The sequence below is a fragment of the Ursus maritimus genome, unplaced genomic scaffold, assembly GCF_017311325.1.
Source record: "Ursus maritimus isolate PB19 unplaced genomic scaffold, ASM1731132v1 scaffold_10, whole genome shotgun sequence".
NCBI classification, from domain to species: domain Eukaryota; kingdom Metazoa; phylum Chordata; class Mammalia; order Carnivora; family Ursidae; genus Ursus; species Ursus maritimus.
The window spans coordinates 20895362-20909643 of NW_024423344.1; the positions used below are offsets into that span (position 1 = coordinate 20895362).

The window sequence follows — 14282 nt, forward strand, 5'->3', positions numbered from 1 at the left end:
GCCACCCAGGCGCCTCCCTCGTTAGGTATTCTTCGGTTACCTGTTAACGGTTTTCCTCTCTGCTTCCACCCAGCGAATGCTGAACACCATTGTACATCTTCATGTGGTCTCCTGTCTGACTCCTATAACCTTGTGCTGTCCGTCTGCCTTCTTGGAGGCCCCCGGCCTTGAAATGTTAGGTCTGACAGGTCTCCGAGATCACCGGGTCTGTGAAGAGGGAAGAGTAAAAAAAATATGGAAAAATGATTGGCTTCCTCAGTTAATCAATGACATGCAAATTGAAACAAATTGGCACTGCCTTGCCTATTCAATCTACAAAATGATGAAACGATAATAACCAGTTCTGGTTAAGATGCCGCAAAATGGGTAATTGCTGATGGCATCGTAAGTCAGCGCAGCCCTTTGGGAAAGCAATTTGACAACATGTACCAAAAGCTGCAAAAATGATGAAATCCTTTAAAGCAGTAATTTCATCCTAGAGAATTTATTCTTGAGAATCTAGTCCTTAGAAACAAACATATCTATCTATACACACACACAAAGATGTAACATAGCCTTATACTTATAAATAATAAAAGAAAAAATTATCTTTAGCATTCAAAAATAAACCAAAAGCCAAACGGAATGACAAGAAATATGCATCATTATACGTGGTGCTCACAAAGACTATGGAGCAACCTGTAAAATTTTATAATATTAAGTCCCAAAGACAAGAAAGTTAACAACATCAACAGCAGCAACAACAAAAAGACACAGACTTACGTAGTTACTGGGTGGATCGCGCAAATGAAGAAAAGAGAAAGACCAAACTAGTAATGACTAGTAATGGAACTAGAAAGATGAAGTGCTGGATGACTTTTTTCCTGCTGTCTATTTCCCAAATTTTCTGTATTTTTCATGGCTTTTGTAATGTCAAAACAGTTTAAAGTGCTCAGTGCAAACTTTCCTTTGCTCCTTCCTATTCCCGTTTTACAAATAAGATAATTAGAGCTGAGAGCGTGGGGGACTTACAGTCACGGGGCTAAATTAAGAGGAGGCAGGGAGGCCCCACAGCCCCAGGCCCCTGCTCCATGCCCTGCACAGCCGCCAACTGCTCGAGCTTCTCCTGTCAGACCCTCTTCCGGAAAGGGAGCCCCGGGCCATTGCCACAGCATCTCCAGGGTAATTTCCTTTAAAGCACCACAGGTTTGGGTGGGAACAAGTACCTCTGGCCTCAGAGAGGCAAAAAATACTCACTTATAAATATTTCAAGGAGAAATGCTGAATAATTACGATCAGAGAAAACTTGGGCTGGTCGGTGCTTGAGAGATCGTCTGGCCCAGATCAATTACAGCCCAGAAAGGTTAAGTGACTTGCTAAAGAGTGCCCAGCAAGTAGGCAACAGGGCAAGGGTGCAGATGTCCGTATCATAAAGTGCTCCTTTTCAAGCCCTTAGGCTGCCCTGGGAGGAGAAGGATTTGAAGACTAGGAGATTGTCTTTTAAAATTGCTATTATATTGTAAAGAGTAAACTCAGCAAGAAGAGGAAGGAAAAGAATAGTCTTATCTTAGGCACTAACTTTGGGCCAGGCCCCTTCCATAATGATCTTATTAAAGCCCCAAGCAGAATACTGGCAGGGCAGGTTACCGTCTCTTCATCTCTTCGGAAAAACACTGGAGGATTAAGTGACTGAATAAGCCATTTTGCCTGGGTGATTCAGTATCTATAGAAATACTGCATCTATACCTGGAACATAGGAGCTAGGTGCTGAAGGCCCATGTCAGATGGGAAATGGATCTTTTGCTCTGCAAACTAGAGAGAAGCAGTTCAGTCTGCCAGAGAGCCTGCAGCCCCTACCAGGAGATGGTCAGTCTTAGGAGGAAGAGGAGGAAGGTAGGTGTGGCAAGCACAGTCAGGCCATTGGGTTGACACTGCAGGGTGGGCTGAGAACCAGCTTGAGAGAGAGGGTGCACATAGTGTGAGAAGTCACCAGATATGGCTGCGAGTCCCTAGGAAGTCATAGTTGGTTTCAGGAGGGCTCTGGAGCTATAGCACTTAGGTGCCTCCCCTATAGTCCTTGGGACCTGGGGCAAGTTCCTTCACCACTCTGTGACCGAGGCATTTCAGCATAAAATAATGACCCTAGAAGTGGCTAAGCACACCGGGGCTGTTGCAAGCACTCAATGAGATAGGACAAACAAGATGCTTAGAAAAAATGCCTGACCTGTGGTAAGCACTCACCAAATGGGACGTGTGTTACTGAAGGTGATGACTATTGTGCGCTGATTTTCAAGATGGCGGTCCTCAGCTGGGTTGGGGAGAGATGGAGGAGGAGTGGGGTGCGTACCCACAGGCCTGGCCTGGAGTCCTGGCTCTGGGTTTGGATCTGTGTGTTCTGGAGCAGGTTGCTTCACCTCTCTAAAGCTGCTTCCTCATTAATAGAAGGGGAATAATGCACCCATCTTCCAGGGTCACAGAGAAGATTGAGTGGAAAAATCGATCCCTAAGTATACAGTAGATACTCAGTACTGTTTCCCCTCGAATATGCAGGTGCGACGCTAGGATTAGACTACATTCAACATTAATAGGTATTACTTCGACGCCGGGCAGATAACTCTGCCCTTCATCTTGAAGAGATGATATTCCTCTGAGATGTTCTCTTTGCCCAGAGAAGGAGACCTGGCTTTCTAATATTAGCATCACTTGGTGGATGGCGTTGCTTCTGTCCTTTTTTGCCCTGGTTTCCCCAGCCGCCAATGTGGGGCCTTGTCCAGCCCTATCTTGTGACCAGCTCGTAAGGGGGGTTGGGGTTGACATTTGGTGATTGATTTTTGACCCATGATGCTCGTATCATCTGAATTCCTGGTTAGAACTTCTAGCCTCAACTTATCAGGTGTCCCCAAAGAGTCTGTCCTGCCAGGAGAAAGGCCAGGGCTCTAGAAATAACTTGAAATAAGAATTAGACATGAGCGGAGGTAAAACAATAAACGTGTTCAGTCCGCTGCTGGCTGGTGGCTGGGAGGCGCTGTTGACAGAAGGCTGCTTGCACTCCCCTACATGACGGAGCAGATACCGCGTGACCAGCTATGGGAACCCTGATCGGTTAAAATAGTCAATGTATTTTTGCGAATCCAGGAAAAAAATTAGCTTTCCGTGTGTAAGTAGGTGGAAGTAGTTTCTTCCTTTCTGGATCCTTGCTGTGCCCTCCCTGAAGGAAATGGTACATTTTCTCTTCCTGCCCCCAAGGAGCATTTCTCATGGCATTCCCAGACAATCAGCCCTGCAACCACAGGAACTCCAAGATGATAGGACACGGGAAGGAGGGGTGCAAAAGAGTGCAAGAGAATCAGATAGATATGTCCAGGAACAGAGACCCCAGTGAGGCCATATCCAGAGTCTGTGTGGCTAGGCTTTACATCTTCTAATCTTGAACCACCAACCCTGCGCTTAATTGAGTCTCCAAGAATATGTTTGTATATACAGCACTAGACACGTATGTGATCGCATTGGAAATACGTCCTTAAACCAAGAGCAAAGCCTATCTGACCAGCTCGACCAGCAATGAAAATTGCCTCATATTAGAACTCATTAAAAAAAAAAATGTAGTGCAGAAAACTCAGCTTATAAAATGCAAATTAAGGCAAGATCATTTGCTGTGCAAAAGGATTTGCTTCAGGCTGCATTTAAATAACAAGTTCCCTGGTGCTTTTAAAATAGAATTTTAGCTGAAAAAGAAAAACCCATCAATTCCTACACAAATTTTAAGAAGGAATGATTAGGTAAAATGAAGTATGTCTCCAGACTTTATGACATAAATTTTATTTTATATGATATAATCAGAAACAGATGTTTCTCCTCCTTTGCCTGCATTGTTTATTTCTCTCTCATATAACCTAGATTTATAGATTCCTAATTATGAAACACTCTTTTATAACCTTTTGGCTAAAATCTTTATCAGGACTTAACAATGAGAAGCAGCTAATAGGCTGGGAAGAGTAAAGCCTCAGAGGTCAGATCAAGCTTTACATTTTGCCTGTATCATTTACTAGCTGTTTGACATGGGCAAGTTTACTTACTCGACAAGTATTTATGTAGCTCCTAGTTTGTGCCAAACAGAATTCCTGGCACTGGGAACAGTGGTGAAGGGAACAGATGAGGGCTCTGTTCAATTGGAGTGTGTATTCCAGTGTGGGGCCCAGGGGTAGACGATAAGCAAGTATCGTGCTAAGTGCTGTAAAAATACAGGGCACTTGATAGTGACCAGGGATGGAAGATGTCAGTTTCTCTGAGATGGTCAGAAAAGGCCTCTCTACAAAGGTGGTATTTGAGCTGAAAGGCAGGAAGGAGCCAACGTTGAGTTAGGGAAGCATGTGTGTTGTAGGCAGAGAAAATAGCCAGTCCAAAGGTCCTGAGGTAGGACTGGGTTTCGTAAATTCAAGACCCAGAAGAAAACTCGGTGTGACTGGCGTATCATGATCAAGAGTCTGGTAGGAGACGGAATGGAGACATGGTTAAGGATCAGAATATACAGGTGGCTACAGATGGAAAGGAGTGGGGATTTTATTCTGATTGCAATGGGTAACCGAGGTCTCTGAGCCTTGGTGTCCTCACTTCTAAATGGAGGTAATAATGGTAGTCACTCACTTGTGAAGATTGAGATGACTGACACAGGAGAAGCGTCTGGAACTTAGTGCAGGATGTTGCTTGCAAGGACCAGCAAGTCACTCGGAGGCTGAAGTTTAAGGCAGTTAGTAAGAGTCAGAGGGAGGCATCAGTGGGATTCACAGAGCTCAACTGCAGAAAGCACAGAGAGACCACACAGAACACGGAAGGTCGGTGGGCCTCTCTCCATCTCCGTGCCTCTTTTCATGTTCACTCTATTTTCCTGGCTCTCTCTGCAAGTTTCTTAATTTCTGTTTCTTCCCAATTTTTCCATATGCCCTTTCAATTTACGAGATCACAATCCTTTGATATAGACTCAGTTTCTCAGTGTCTCAATTCCAGACACCACAGACAGAGGATTTGCTGGGCTAACTTTGGTCAGGTGCCCACACCTGGACCCATCATCAGGTGGACTTTGGAGGATAGGGTCCACAAGAAGAGGTTGGGGGTAGAGCACCTGTGAATGGCGTATTCTCTCCACTGTGTAAACAAGGGCACGGGGAAGGGATGGGTCTGCATGATGTCTGTATACATGAATGGAAGAGGAATAAAGGAATAGTAGATGGAGAGGCTCTGAGCACATTTGAGATCATCTTTGAAAATGTGCACATGTGTCCACCTGTATTTTCTGGGGAGAGGGTACATGCTATTCATCAGAATCCCTAAGAGCTCTATGACCTAAAAAGTTCAAGGGCCCCTGCCTTTACTTTTTGGGTTTTTGTTCTTACTAAACAAGAAAAGCTCCTGAAATTAAGCTATCTTAAAAAACATTGTTTCAAATACACTGAAAACCGGAGCCAGAAACAGCCAGGAGGGCTCCCATTCATCCTTCTGCTATACTGCCTCCATTCCATTGACTCGCTAAGCCTTGCCCACTCCCTCCATCTTCTCTGCTTTTCCTATATATAAGGTCTAGTTAAAAAGTAGCTGAGGGGTGCCTGGGTGGCGTCTGTCTTCAGCTCAGGACCTGATCCCAGCGTTCTGGTATTGAGTCCCACATCAGGCTCCTCCGCTAGGAGCCTGCTTCTTCCTCTCCCACTCCCCCTGCTTGTGTTCCCTCTCTCGCTGGCTGTCTCTCTCTGTCAAATAAATAAATAAAATCTTAAAAAAAAAAAAAAGTAGCTGAAAGCAGACAGCTTCTACTTTTTAACTTTTACCGAGGAATGCTGTCTCGCCACTCCCACTCCATTCCTGGCCAGAGTGTGTTTGCTGATTTATCCAGCTGCCTAAAATCATGTCATCAGAACCACAAGGGCCTTGAGAAATCAAGTTGGCTAGTATATCTCAATGGGGCAACTTCCTCCCCAGGAGATCATATCAGTATATTCAAGGACTTAGAACATTTAAAAAAATACTTAATATTATATTATTATACATATAAAAGAGAAGACTGTTGTTCTAATAAAGACCGTTGAAAGTCAAGTTTGAGAAATATTTTTGTTTAGTGGGACCACATGGAAGGTAAATTTAGCAGTAGAAATGGATATTATAAGGCCTGAAACTTACGTAATTTGGAGAGCCTCCTTTAAAAAATAATATAAAATTACAAATAAAAATTTAGCTATAAAAGTGAGTACTTATTTAGAATGAGAAAAAAATTAAAAGCTGACAGATAACATGAATATCAAAGGTCCAAAAGGTAACACATATTTATTATTATTATTATTAATTATTGACCCACTTTTATATTTTCCCACATCTTTGGCTGCTTGTGGCCTGCCTGTTCATGACAATGATTTAATGAGATCACTTTCCATCAAGAGAATGGAATGAATGTGCCTCTAACATGGTTGGCTGAAAACTGTTTTTATTGTGCTTTATTTTTATTGATAGCTTAGACAAATGTCTTTCTGTATGTCTACACCTTTGTAGGCAGTTTCTTACAAGGTGTGCTTCTTTCCTGGTGGCAAGTTCTAGAAGAATGCTGGCCCTTTTTCTACTTGTACATGTCTCACCCCTCTGCCCCCACCTGCCCACGGCTGTTTTAGAGCAGTTCTCTGCAAGAAGGTGACCCCCAATCAGGGATTGCAGCCTCTCCTTCACATGGCTATAATGGGGGTCACATTAAGGTCTGGATGCTTTAATTCTGCTAGGGGGAGGTGGCTCTGGGGGCTGGGTGGCCTGTAGTCCCTCCCAGAGGCACCCAGGACCATCACCAGGGCATACAGGGAGGTCCTTCCACCACCCTCCCAGGCTGGGGTGGCTCCAAACGAGGGAGGCTGGCCAGGGCTACTTTGTTCCCAGAAGCCCCGGCTTCCTTAGCTCCCAAAGCAAATCTGATTCACCATGGGTTTAAGTCAGAAGTTCTCAAACAGCTTGGCCTTAGGAAGACCTTTCAATCTTAAAAACGATTGGAGACCCAAATAGCTTTTATCTATTGGCATTTACTATATTGGATATTAAACCTGAGAAATTTTAATAGATGGTTATTTATTGATTCGCCTAAAATGGCAATAATAAATCTATTACCTGTGAGCATAAATAGCCCATTTTTATGAAAAATAACTATTAGCCAAATAAAACAATTAGTGAGAAGAGAGACATTGCTTTATATCTTTTGCAAAAACCACTTCAATGTGCGACTTAGTGGAAGATAGCTGGGTTCTATTTTCTGTGCTCTATCTGTTGTGATCTGTGGTTTTCATTGAAGAAAACATAGGCGGAAGCACGTTCAGGCTCTGTTCTGATCATTCTGGAGGTTCTTTCAAACCTCACAAAAGCTCCCCTAGTGGTGATTTCTTAAAGATCAGTTACAATGTTGAGGGCAAAGCCCTTGGCCTCTCCTGTGCTTTGAAATATCTTTTGCCCTCATTTTGAACTACCATGCATTAGCCATTTGGAAAATGCTGAGAGATGCAGATCTTATGAACATTATCCACTATGCGTTATACGATATCGAAATCACATTTGTCAATATCACCACTCTCGTCAAAGCCTCTAAGAATTGGGAAGCCGATGAGCTCATGGTAGCAGATGCAAGTTTTCCAAAATTCCAATTCTCTCTCGAGAGCTTGAGTTTTATCATTGGCAATGAATTCTGTCAGTTATTTTCCTTGAAGTGGCAAGTTAACTTTGTTCGTTTTTTAAGAAACTGTCTGCCAAACGGTCAATTCTGAATAACCGCGGTCCGTCTGTCCGTGGTTCTTTCAAGTAGAAATGATGTTCCATGAAAAAAGTGGCGAATTCGAGTCCCAAAAGCAAAATCATAAAAGCGCATTTCCTTGAGGGGACCGTCCCCCTTGTGTAGACAACGGAAGTGCTTTCTGGACTTCCCACTTCGTCATGCAGAATGTTCAAATGGTTTAATAAAATCAATCCATGTTATTGCTTCATTAAGGACGATTTGAAGTGGAACTGGCTTTGTTTCCCTTTACCACGGGTGTGTGGCAGTGAGGAATGTGATTACTTAGTACAGTTGAGTGCCCCTGCCTTGATTCACCCTAAGGCACTAATAGGTTTGCCTACCAATGCTTTGGAACCATGAGAGCACATTTCAACCAGTGAAAAGGGCAACTAATGTCTTAATTTTATTATGAAAATAGTGTTGACCTCATGGATCCTTAAAAGCCTCCTAGGGTCCCCCCCCAGGGGTCCATGGAACACACCTTAAGAACTGCTGGTTTAGGTGCCAGAGTCATTCTCAGTGAACCTACATTGCATGTTGGCTGGGAGGGTTGAGGGTGGGACAGGATAGGGTGGTACCTCAATTTCTCTGTGGAAACACTGACCTAACCGAATACTGTCAGTGTAAAAGTGAAGAAATGGAGACACAGTGAGATTTGTTTCAAGTCATCCACTCGACCGTGGTAGGGTCAGGATTCGTTCCCAGGTCTGCTGACTCACATACAGTGGATATAGGAACCTCTGCTAGGTCAGGTCTCTCACACTCTGTAAACCTCTTATAACTTCCTATCAGGCTGCTACTGTGTGCCAGGTACAATGCTAGGTATTGAAGATAGGAAATGAAATGATATTTACCTGCTCTTTGGGGCCCGTCGTCTAGGAAGCCTGGGGACACGTACATCAAAGGTTACAGGTGCAGCCAGCACGAAGACAGGTAAATAGCGGGGACTCAGGAACTCAGAGGAGGGCTGCTGGAATCTGACGGCAGCTCATAACGACCAGAGTTGGTGATTCTCAGGCTAAGTGGGAAAGGAAGGACAAAAGTTGGCCAGCTCGCCTTCCTGTCGGGGGAGAGTCCGTGGGAAGGAGCTGGCATGGCTGGTCACAGGGACTTGGAGCATCTTGAGGAATGAGTAGGGGAGGTGGCTGGAGGTGAGGGGTAGGGTGCAGGGGTTGGGTTGCATGTGTCAGCCCAACAAGTCTGGACTTTGTCATGAAAGCCTTCAGGACCTGGAGCAGCTGGCTGGAGGGTTGGCTAGAATGACAAGTGGGGACTTCTCCTAAGTACCAGGTGGTCACAACACCAGGACACCAGGTCGCGACACCATGTAACTCTCAAGGCCTCTTCTTCCCCAACTACACCTTGAGTCACATGATTACATACAGGTTTGTAATAGGAATTCTCTACCTACCAGAAAGGAACTCTTGAAGCAATGATTTCCCCATAGCTTAGAATTGATCCCATTTTCTTGGCCTGAAACTTGCTATTTATTTTTCCCGTGGGCTTTACGGCTCACTCTGGACTCTTAGAAACCATTACCTCAGTTTTGTAACGCTGAACAATGTAAGATCTATAATTTGTAACGTGTGGCCTTGCCAGACTGAATCCTAGAAAGTGTTTCTGAGCAGTGGTTTCCAAACCTGGAGAGTCATCTGAGACAAGTGGTTAAATACATATGGATTTCCAGGCACCATCTCCAGGGCCCAGGAATCTGGGTGTTTATTTTGATCCCCAGGTTATTCTGGAATAGGCCGCCTGGCCCTAGCTTCCTGCCCAGTTATTTTGGGTTTCTCTAGTTAAAACTAATTGAAAAGGAGCATACATTTAATGGCTGACTATTCCAGTTAAAGCCTGATTTGTCAGACCTCCTGAACAGGTGTACACGTGGCCACCTCTGTGGTTGGCATTTTTCACATTAAGTGAAATGCGCTCCTCTCTGTGTGAGTTGGAAACATCAACTTACTTCATGTCCCACAATGCTTCTCCAACCCCCAATCTCTTTAAAAATGTTTTCTTTTCCCTCCCTCCCTCCTTCCTCCCTTCCTCCCTCCCTTCCTTCCTTTCGAGAGAATGCAAGCAGTGGGGGGCTGGAGCAGCGGAGGGAGAGGGAGAGAGAGAATCTCAAATAGACTCCCCACAAGTGTGTGAGCCCGATGACGTGGGGCTCAATCTCACCCCCCTGAGATCATGACCTGAGCCAAAGTCCAGAGCAGATGCTTAACTGAGTCATCCGGGTGTCCCTTCAAAATGTTTTCTGATGGCTATTTTTCTTCCCTTCCCTTCTTATCAGAGGTTTTGCCATCTCACTGGGGAGTCATCAATTGGATGACTTATTTTTTTGTCCTTGGTGCACATGCTGCCTCACTGGAGCAGTTTGAGCGACTGTACGTGCAAGTATACACTGACTGTGCGAAGTGTTATATGCAAGATCATGGAGATCAATAAACAAGGCTGACAGCTCCTGTGTAATCATAACAGTCTGGGCATGTCTGGCATCCTAGAAATGTGCAACATATATACAAACCAAATAAATATTTGACACTAAAGTATCATCAGTTCAGCCACAGGAAAGAAGAGGCTGCCAGACCCAGACAGGGATGAATGGGTGGTCCCACAGAAGCCCGGGAGGTGGCACAGAGCTTGTCACTTTTCCAAGGGTCTTGGAGACGACATAATCCCTTTTGGGGCCTTTTGAATAAATTATGATAACATGTCAGGCTTAAATTTGGATCGTGCTCATCGTGTTTCTATTTTACTCATAGGCATAGAAGCAGGGTCCGAGTTTTCAAAAAGGCCCACTGGCCTGGGGGGAGTGGATGGAGGGTGATGACAACATGGCAGAGATCATCCACTTAAGGGAGGGATGGTGGTTAACAGCATCCTTTGTCTGCCTCGGGCCCAACATCCAGCATCTCTGAACAGCTGCATCTGATGATGCTTAGAGACCACTGTACAGACATGGACCAAAATAGGAATCTTGCAAGTGGAAAGCTTCTAGTTCAGTGGCGGTCAAGTGCAAGGACAAGGCCCCTATAGGGCTGTTTGAGAAGCTCTAGCAAATGCGTGTAGGGTGGGGAAGGGAGCATGCATTAAAAAAAAATTAAAAAAAAAAAGGTTAAGGAACACTGATCTTACCAACTATCTCCCTTACTTTACTGATTGTGAAATCGAGGCCCAAAGAGGGAAAGTAATTTTCCCTCAGAGCTCATTTGTATCAGGGATAGATTTGGAATCAGGGTGTCCTGGCTCCCAGCTGGGTCGCCCCCAGCACAGCATGCCACCCGCGTGCCCCACTGTTATATCAGCTTCCTCCCTGCATCTGTGCGGTGTTTCTCACTCTCTCCTTTCACTCCTGTTACTCTCTTTCATCCTCATCAATACTCCTGTTGGAAACATGGGACAAGTGTCATTCTCCCATTTCACAGTGAGGAAGATGAAGTCCAGGGAGATAAAGGAATGGATCGCTCAGAGGGGGAAAAAAAAAAGATTTAGGAATGAATAAGGATCTCCGAGTATTCGAGAGCTGGTATCTGGAGGTGGGAGCATCCCCGTCTGCATGTGCCCCGGGGGCGGGTCCAGGACCTGGGAGCGGGACGGCAGGTGGCAAGGTGCTGGAGCCATGTGGGCTTCAGAGTTCAGAACCCAGGTCCCTCACATGTCAGCTGGGGGATCCTGGCAAGACAACCTCTCTGAGCTTCCATTTTCTCCACAGTAAGAGGGGTGATCACAAACGGTCTGTCAACTTCATGGCCAAAAGCAGATGCCCAGTAAATAGAAGGTATCATCAGGGTCTAGAAGTAGGTTTTGGTTCCTCATAAGAAAAAACTTTCTATCAAAGAGAGCAGTCTGTAAATGGAATGTGCTGCCTTGCAGAGGGCTGAGCTGCTTGTCACTGGAAGCATTTAAGAAGAAACTAGAAGACTAGCAGTCAGAGGTCGTATAGAATGGGGAAATTCCACACTTCTACCAGTTCCGAGGTTCTGTAAAGTGATCCAGGATAAACGCAAATGTTTTGTGTTTTTCTCAGTTCTTCAAACATTCTCTTTGCTGCCTTGGAGCCTCTTCGTTCTGTCCAGAATGCTCGTCTTTGCCTATCCATCCCTCAGTCTCAGCAGAACCTCCCTTTCTCAGGGAAGCACTCCCTGCCCAGCCTCCTGTCCCCTGACTTGACAGAACTGCTAACTGCAGTTTCATGGTTCACATAAGGAGCGAGCCAAGAGGGTAACTCCCAGGTTAAGTCACTTTTCACTGGGTTTGGCTAACTGTTAGAAGACTAAAGTCCATCCACAACTCCTAAAACATACCTACCCATGTTTCAAAACAGTGAGATTCTCAAGCAGCTGTTCTATTTGCTTCAGAGAACGAGGCTCTGGGACCGCCGAGTCCGTGTTCACTAGCGTGTGTTAGGTTTCTAACATGCGCCAAGCACAGTACTTCCTGCTGGGGGTTCAAAGATCAAACTAAGTCACAAGGCCGTGCTCAAGGAGCACAGTCTGCAGGGAAGACGAATAATCTTGGTACCAACTGGAAAAGCACGTAGCCTACTGTGGGTCCTTGAGGAGGAAGCTCCTGGCCCAAATTGGGGTCCAGCGAAGACGTCTTGGAGGACCTTACACCTGAACACGCCACTGCCTCCCATTCCTGATGATCAAGAGTGTTGTTGCGATCTTACATTTTACTCGGTCAGCGGGTATATCCTTGAGTGGGTAAACCGAGCTCCCGGTGCTGGGTTTTCATGGCCCCTCGATTTCTCTTTCAGAGCTTCCACAGAAGTACAAGACGCCTTCATGACTTACACGGTGTATGATGACGTCATCACCATGAAGCTCATCCAGGAGGCCTGCAAAGTTCTGGGTGAGGATGAAGGGGGCTTGCTTGGGTTTCTCAGGGCTGCCGTGATGAAGTACAACCAGTTTTCATCACCCACAGTAGTTCTGTTAAGTCCCTGCCAACGAGGAGTTAGCAGTCCTGAGACGTTGCTCTGAGAGGAAGGACAGGCTAGGTTCCCGAGAGACTTTGGCCACGTTTTCGTCAACTGATAACTATTTAACCTTGTTCTGTGTGTTTCTGTTTTAAGATCCCTTGTTTCCTATATATTGTTATTAACATTGGACCCGTGGGCAGGAGCCTGTAACTCACACCTGAATGAAGCTTCTCTAACACACATCTCTAGTCTGAAAGGCACATCACACCCTTCTGGGACTTAGGAGCACGAGGCAGCACGTTAACACTGTTCTTGGGCATTTTCAGCGCACAATCACCAACAAAAAAGCACAAAAAATGTAAAAACGTAGCGCGGAATGGATCACAAAAAGGACATTTAATTTACAGTATGAGAAATGAGACAAGAACGCAGAGCACTGCCTCATCTGACCTTAGCTAGAAACGTGTACGTTGGGGGACTCAACGTAGTTGCCGCTCTGCGCCTGCTCCTGAATGACTGCGAATGCTCTGGGTACTGATTTTGGGGTTGTAGGTACATTTTAGTGAGTGGGTCAAATATGGAATCTGCAAATGATGAGAGTCAATGGTACCACGCCTGGTAACTTAAAACAAGGGAAATGTATTCCCTCATAGGACAAGGGTGGGAAGCCTGAAATCAAGGCGTCAGCGAGGCATTACTCCCTCAGATGGCTCTAGGGAAGAGTCCTTCCTCTTGTAGGTTCTGGTGGTTCCAGGGCTCCCTGGGGCAGCATAACTCCACTCTCTGCTTTCATCCTCCCAGGCCGTCTTCTCCCCATGTGTCTATGTCTCTATGTCCAAATCTCCCTCTTCTTATAAGGACCCTCATCATATTGGACTTAGAGCCCACCCTAATCCAGTCACCCACCCTTTCCATTTGCATAGCCTTAAGCTTCTTACAGACAAAAACTGTGAGTGTCACTCTGAGTTCCATCATCTGTACCACCACTCTCATGTGTGGCCTTGATAATGACCTTGACAGAAGTTGTAATACCTTTGAAATGGATCATTATGATTCCCTCTGGGTGTCCAGAGGAACAGCATTGGGAATCCCCTTAGGCCAACCACACTCATGTTTATCTGGAAATAGAGATGGTGTGCTTTGTGGGGGTGCTCAGGGCCCTTCCTCCCCATCTGCTCTGCAATGGACTGTCTTCCCATCTATCCAGACATTAAAATGTCACTGGCAGGGTCATAATGGGGGACCCATTGTGGAGGGTCCCACTTACAATGCACCTGTACTTCCAGGATGATTCCTCGCACAGAGGTATCAGCAAGGGATGGTTTATTGTATTAACTTGCTCACTCCCCAGGCCCAGATGGGAAGAGGTTCAGGACAAAGAATACAGTTCTGCCTCTTTCTTTTAATGATTGAGGATAAGTTGTTTACTTGCTTACTGTTTTCTCATTGGTCTATGCGTCAGAGTTATTTCAAGGATTAAATGAGATGATATATGTGAAAATATCAAATGTGCTATCTGGCATAATAATAAGCTCTCAAAATATATTTCTTTCTTTCTTTCTTTCTTTCTTTCTTTCTTTCTTTCTTTCTTTC

At 45.2% G+C, this 14282-nt stretch overlaps 1 protein-coding gene across 1 annotated transcript in view; it reads left to right on the forward strand.

The window, feature by feature from the left end:
• Positions 1-12552: 12552 nt before the first annotated feature.
• The window catches only part of LOC103677696 (guanylate cyclase soluble subunit beta-2-like), a 42295-nt gene continuing 40565 nt past the window's right edge, over positions 12553-14282 (forward strand). The window contains exon 1 of the mRNA XM_040620961.1: positions 12553-12619. Coding sequence (XP_040476895.1) covers positions 12553-12619 — 67 coding nt within the window. The remainder of the gene's footprint in view (positions 12620-14282) is intronic.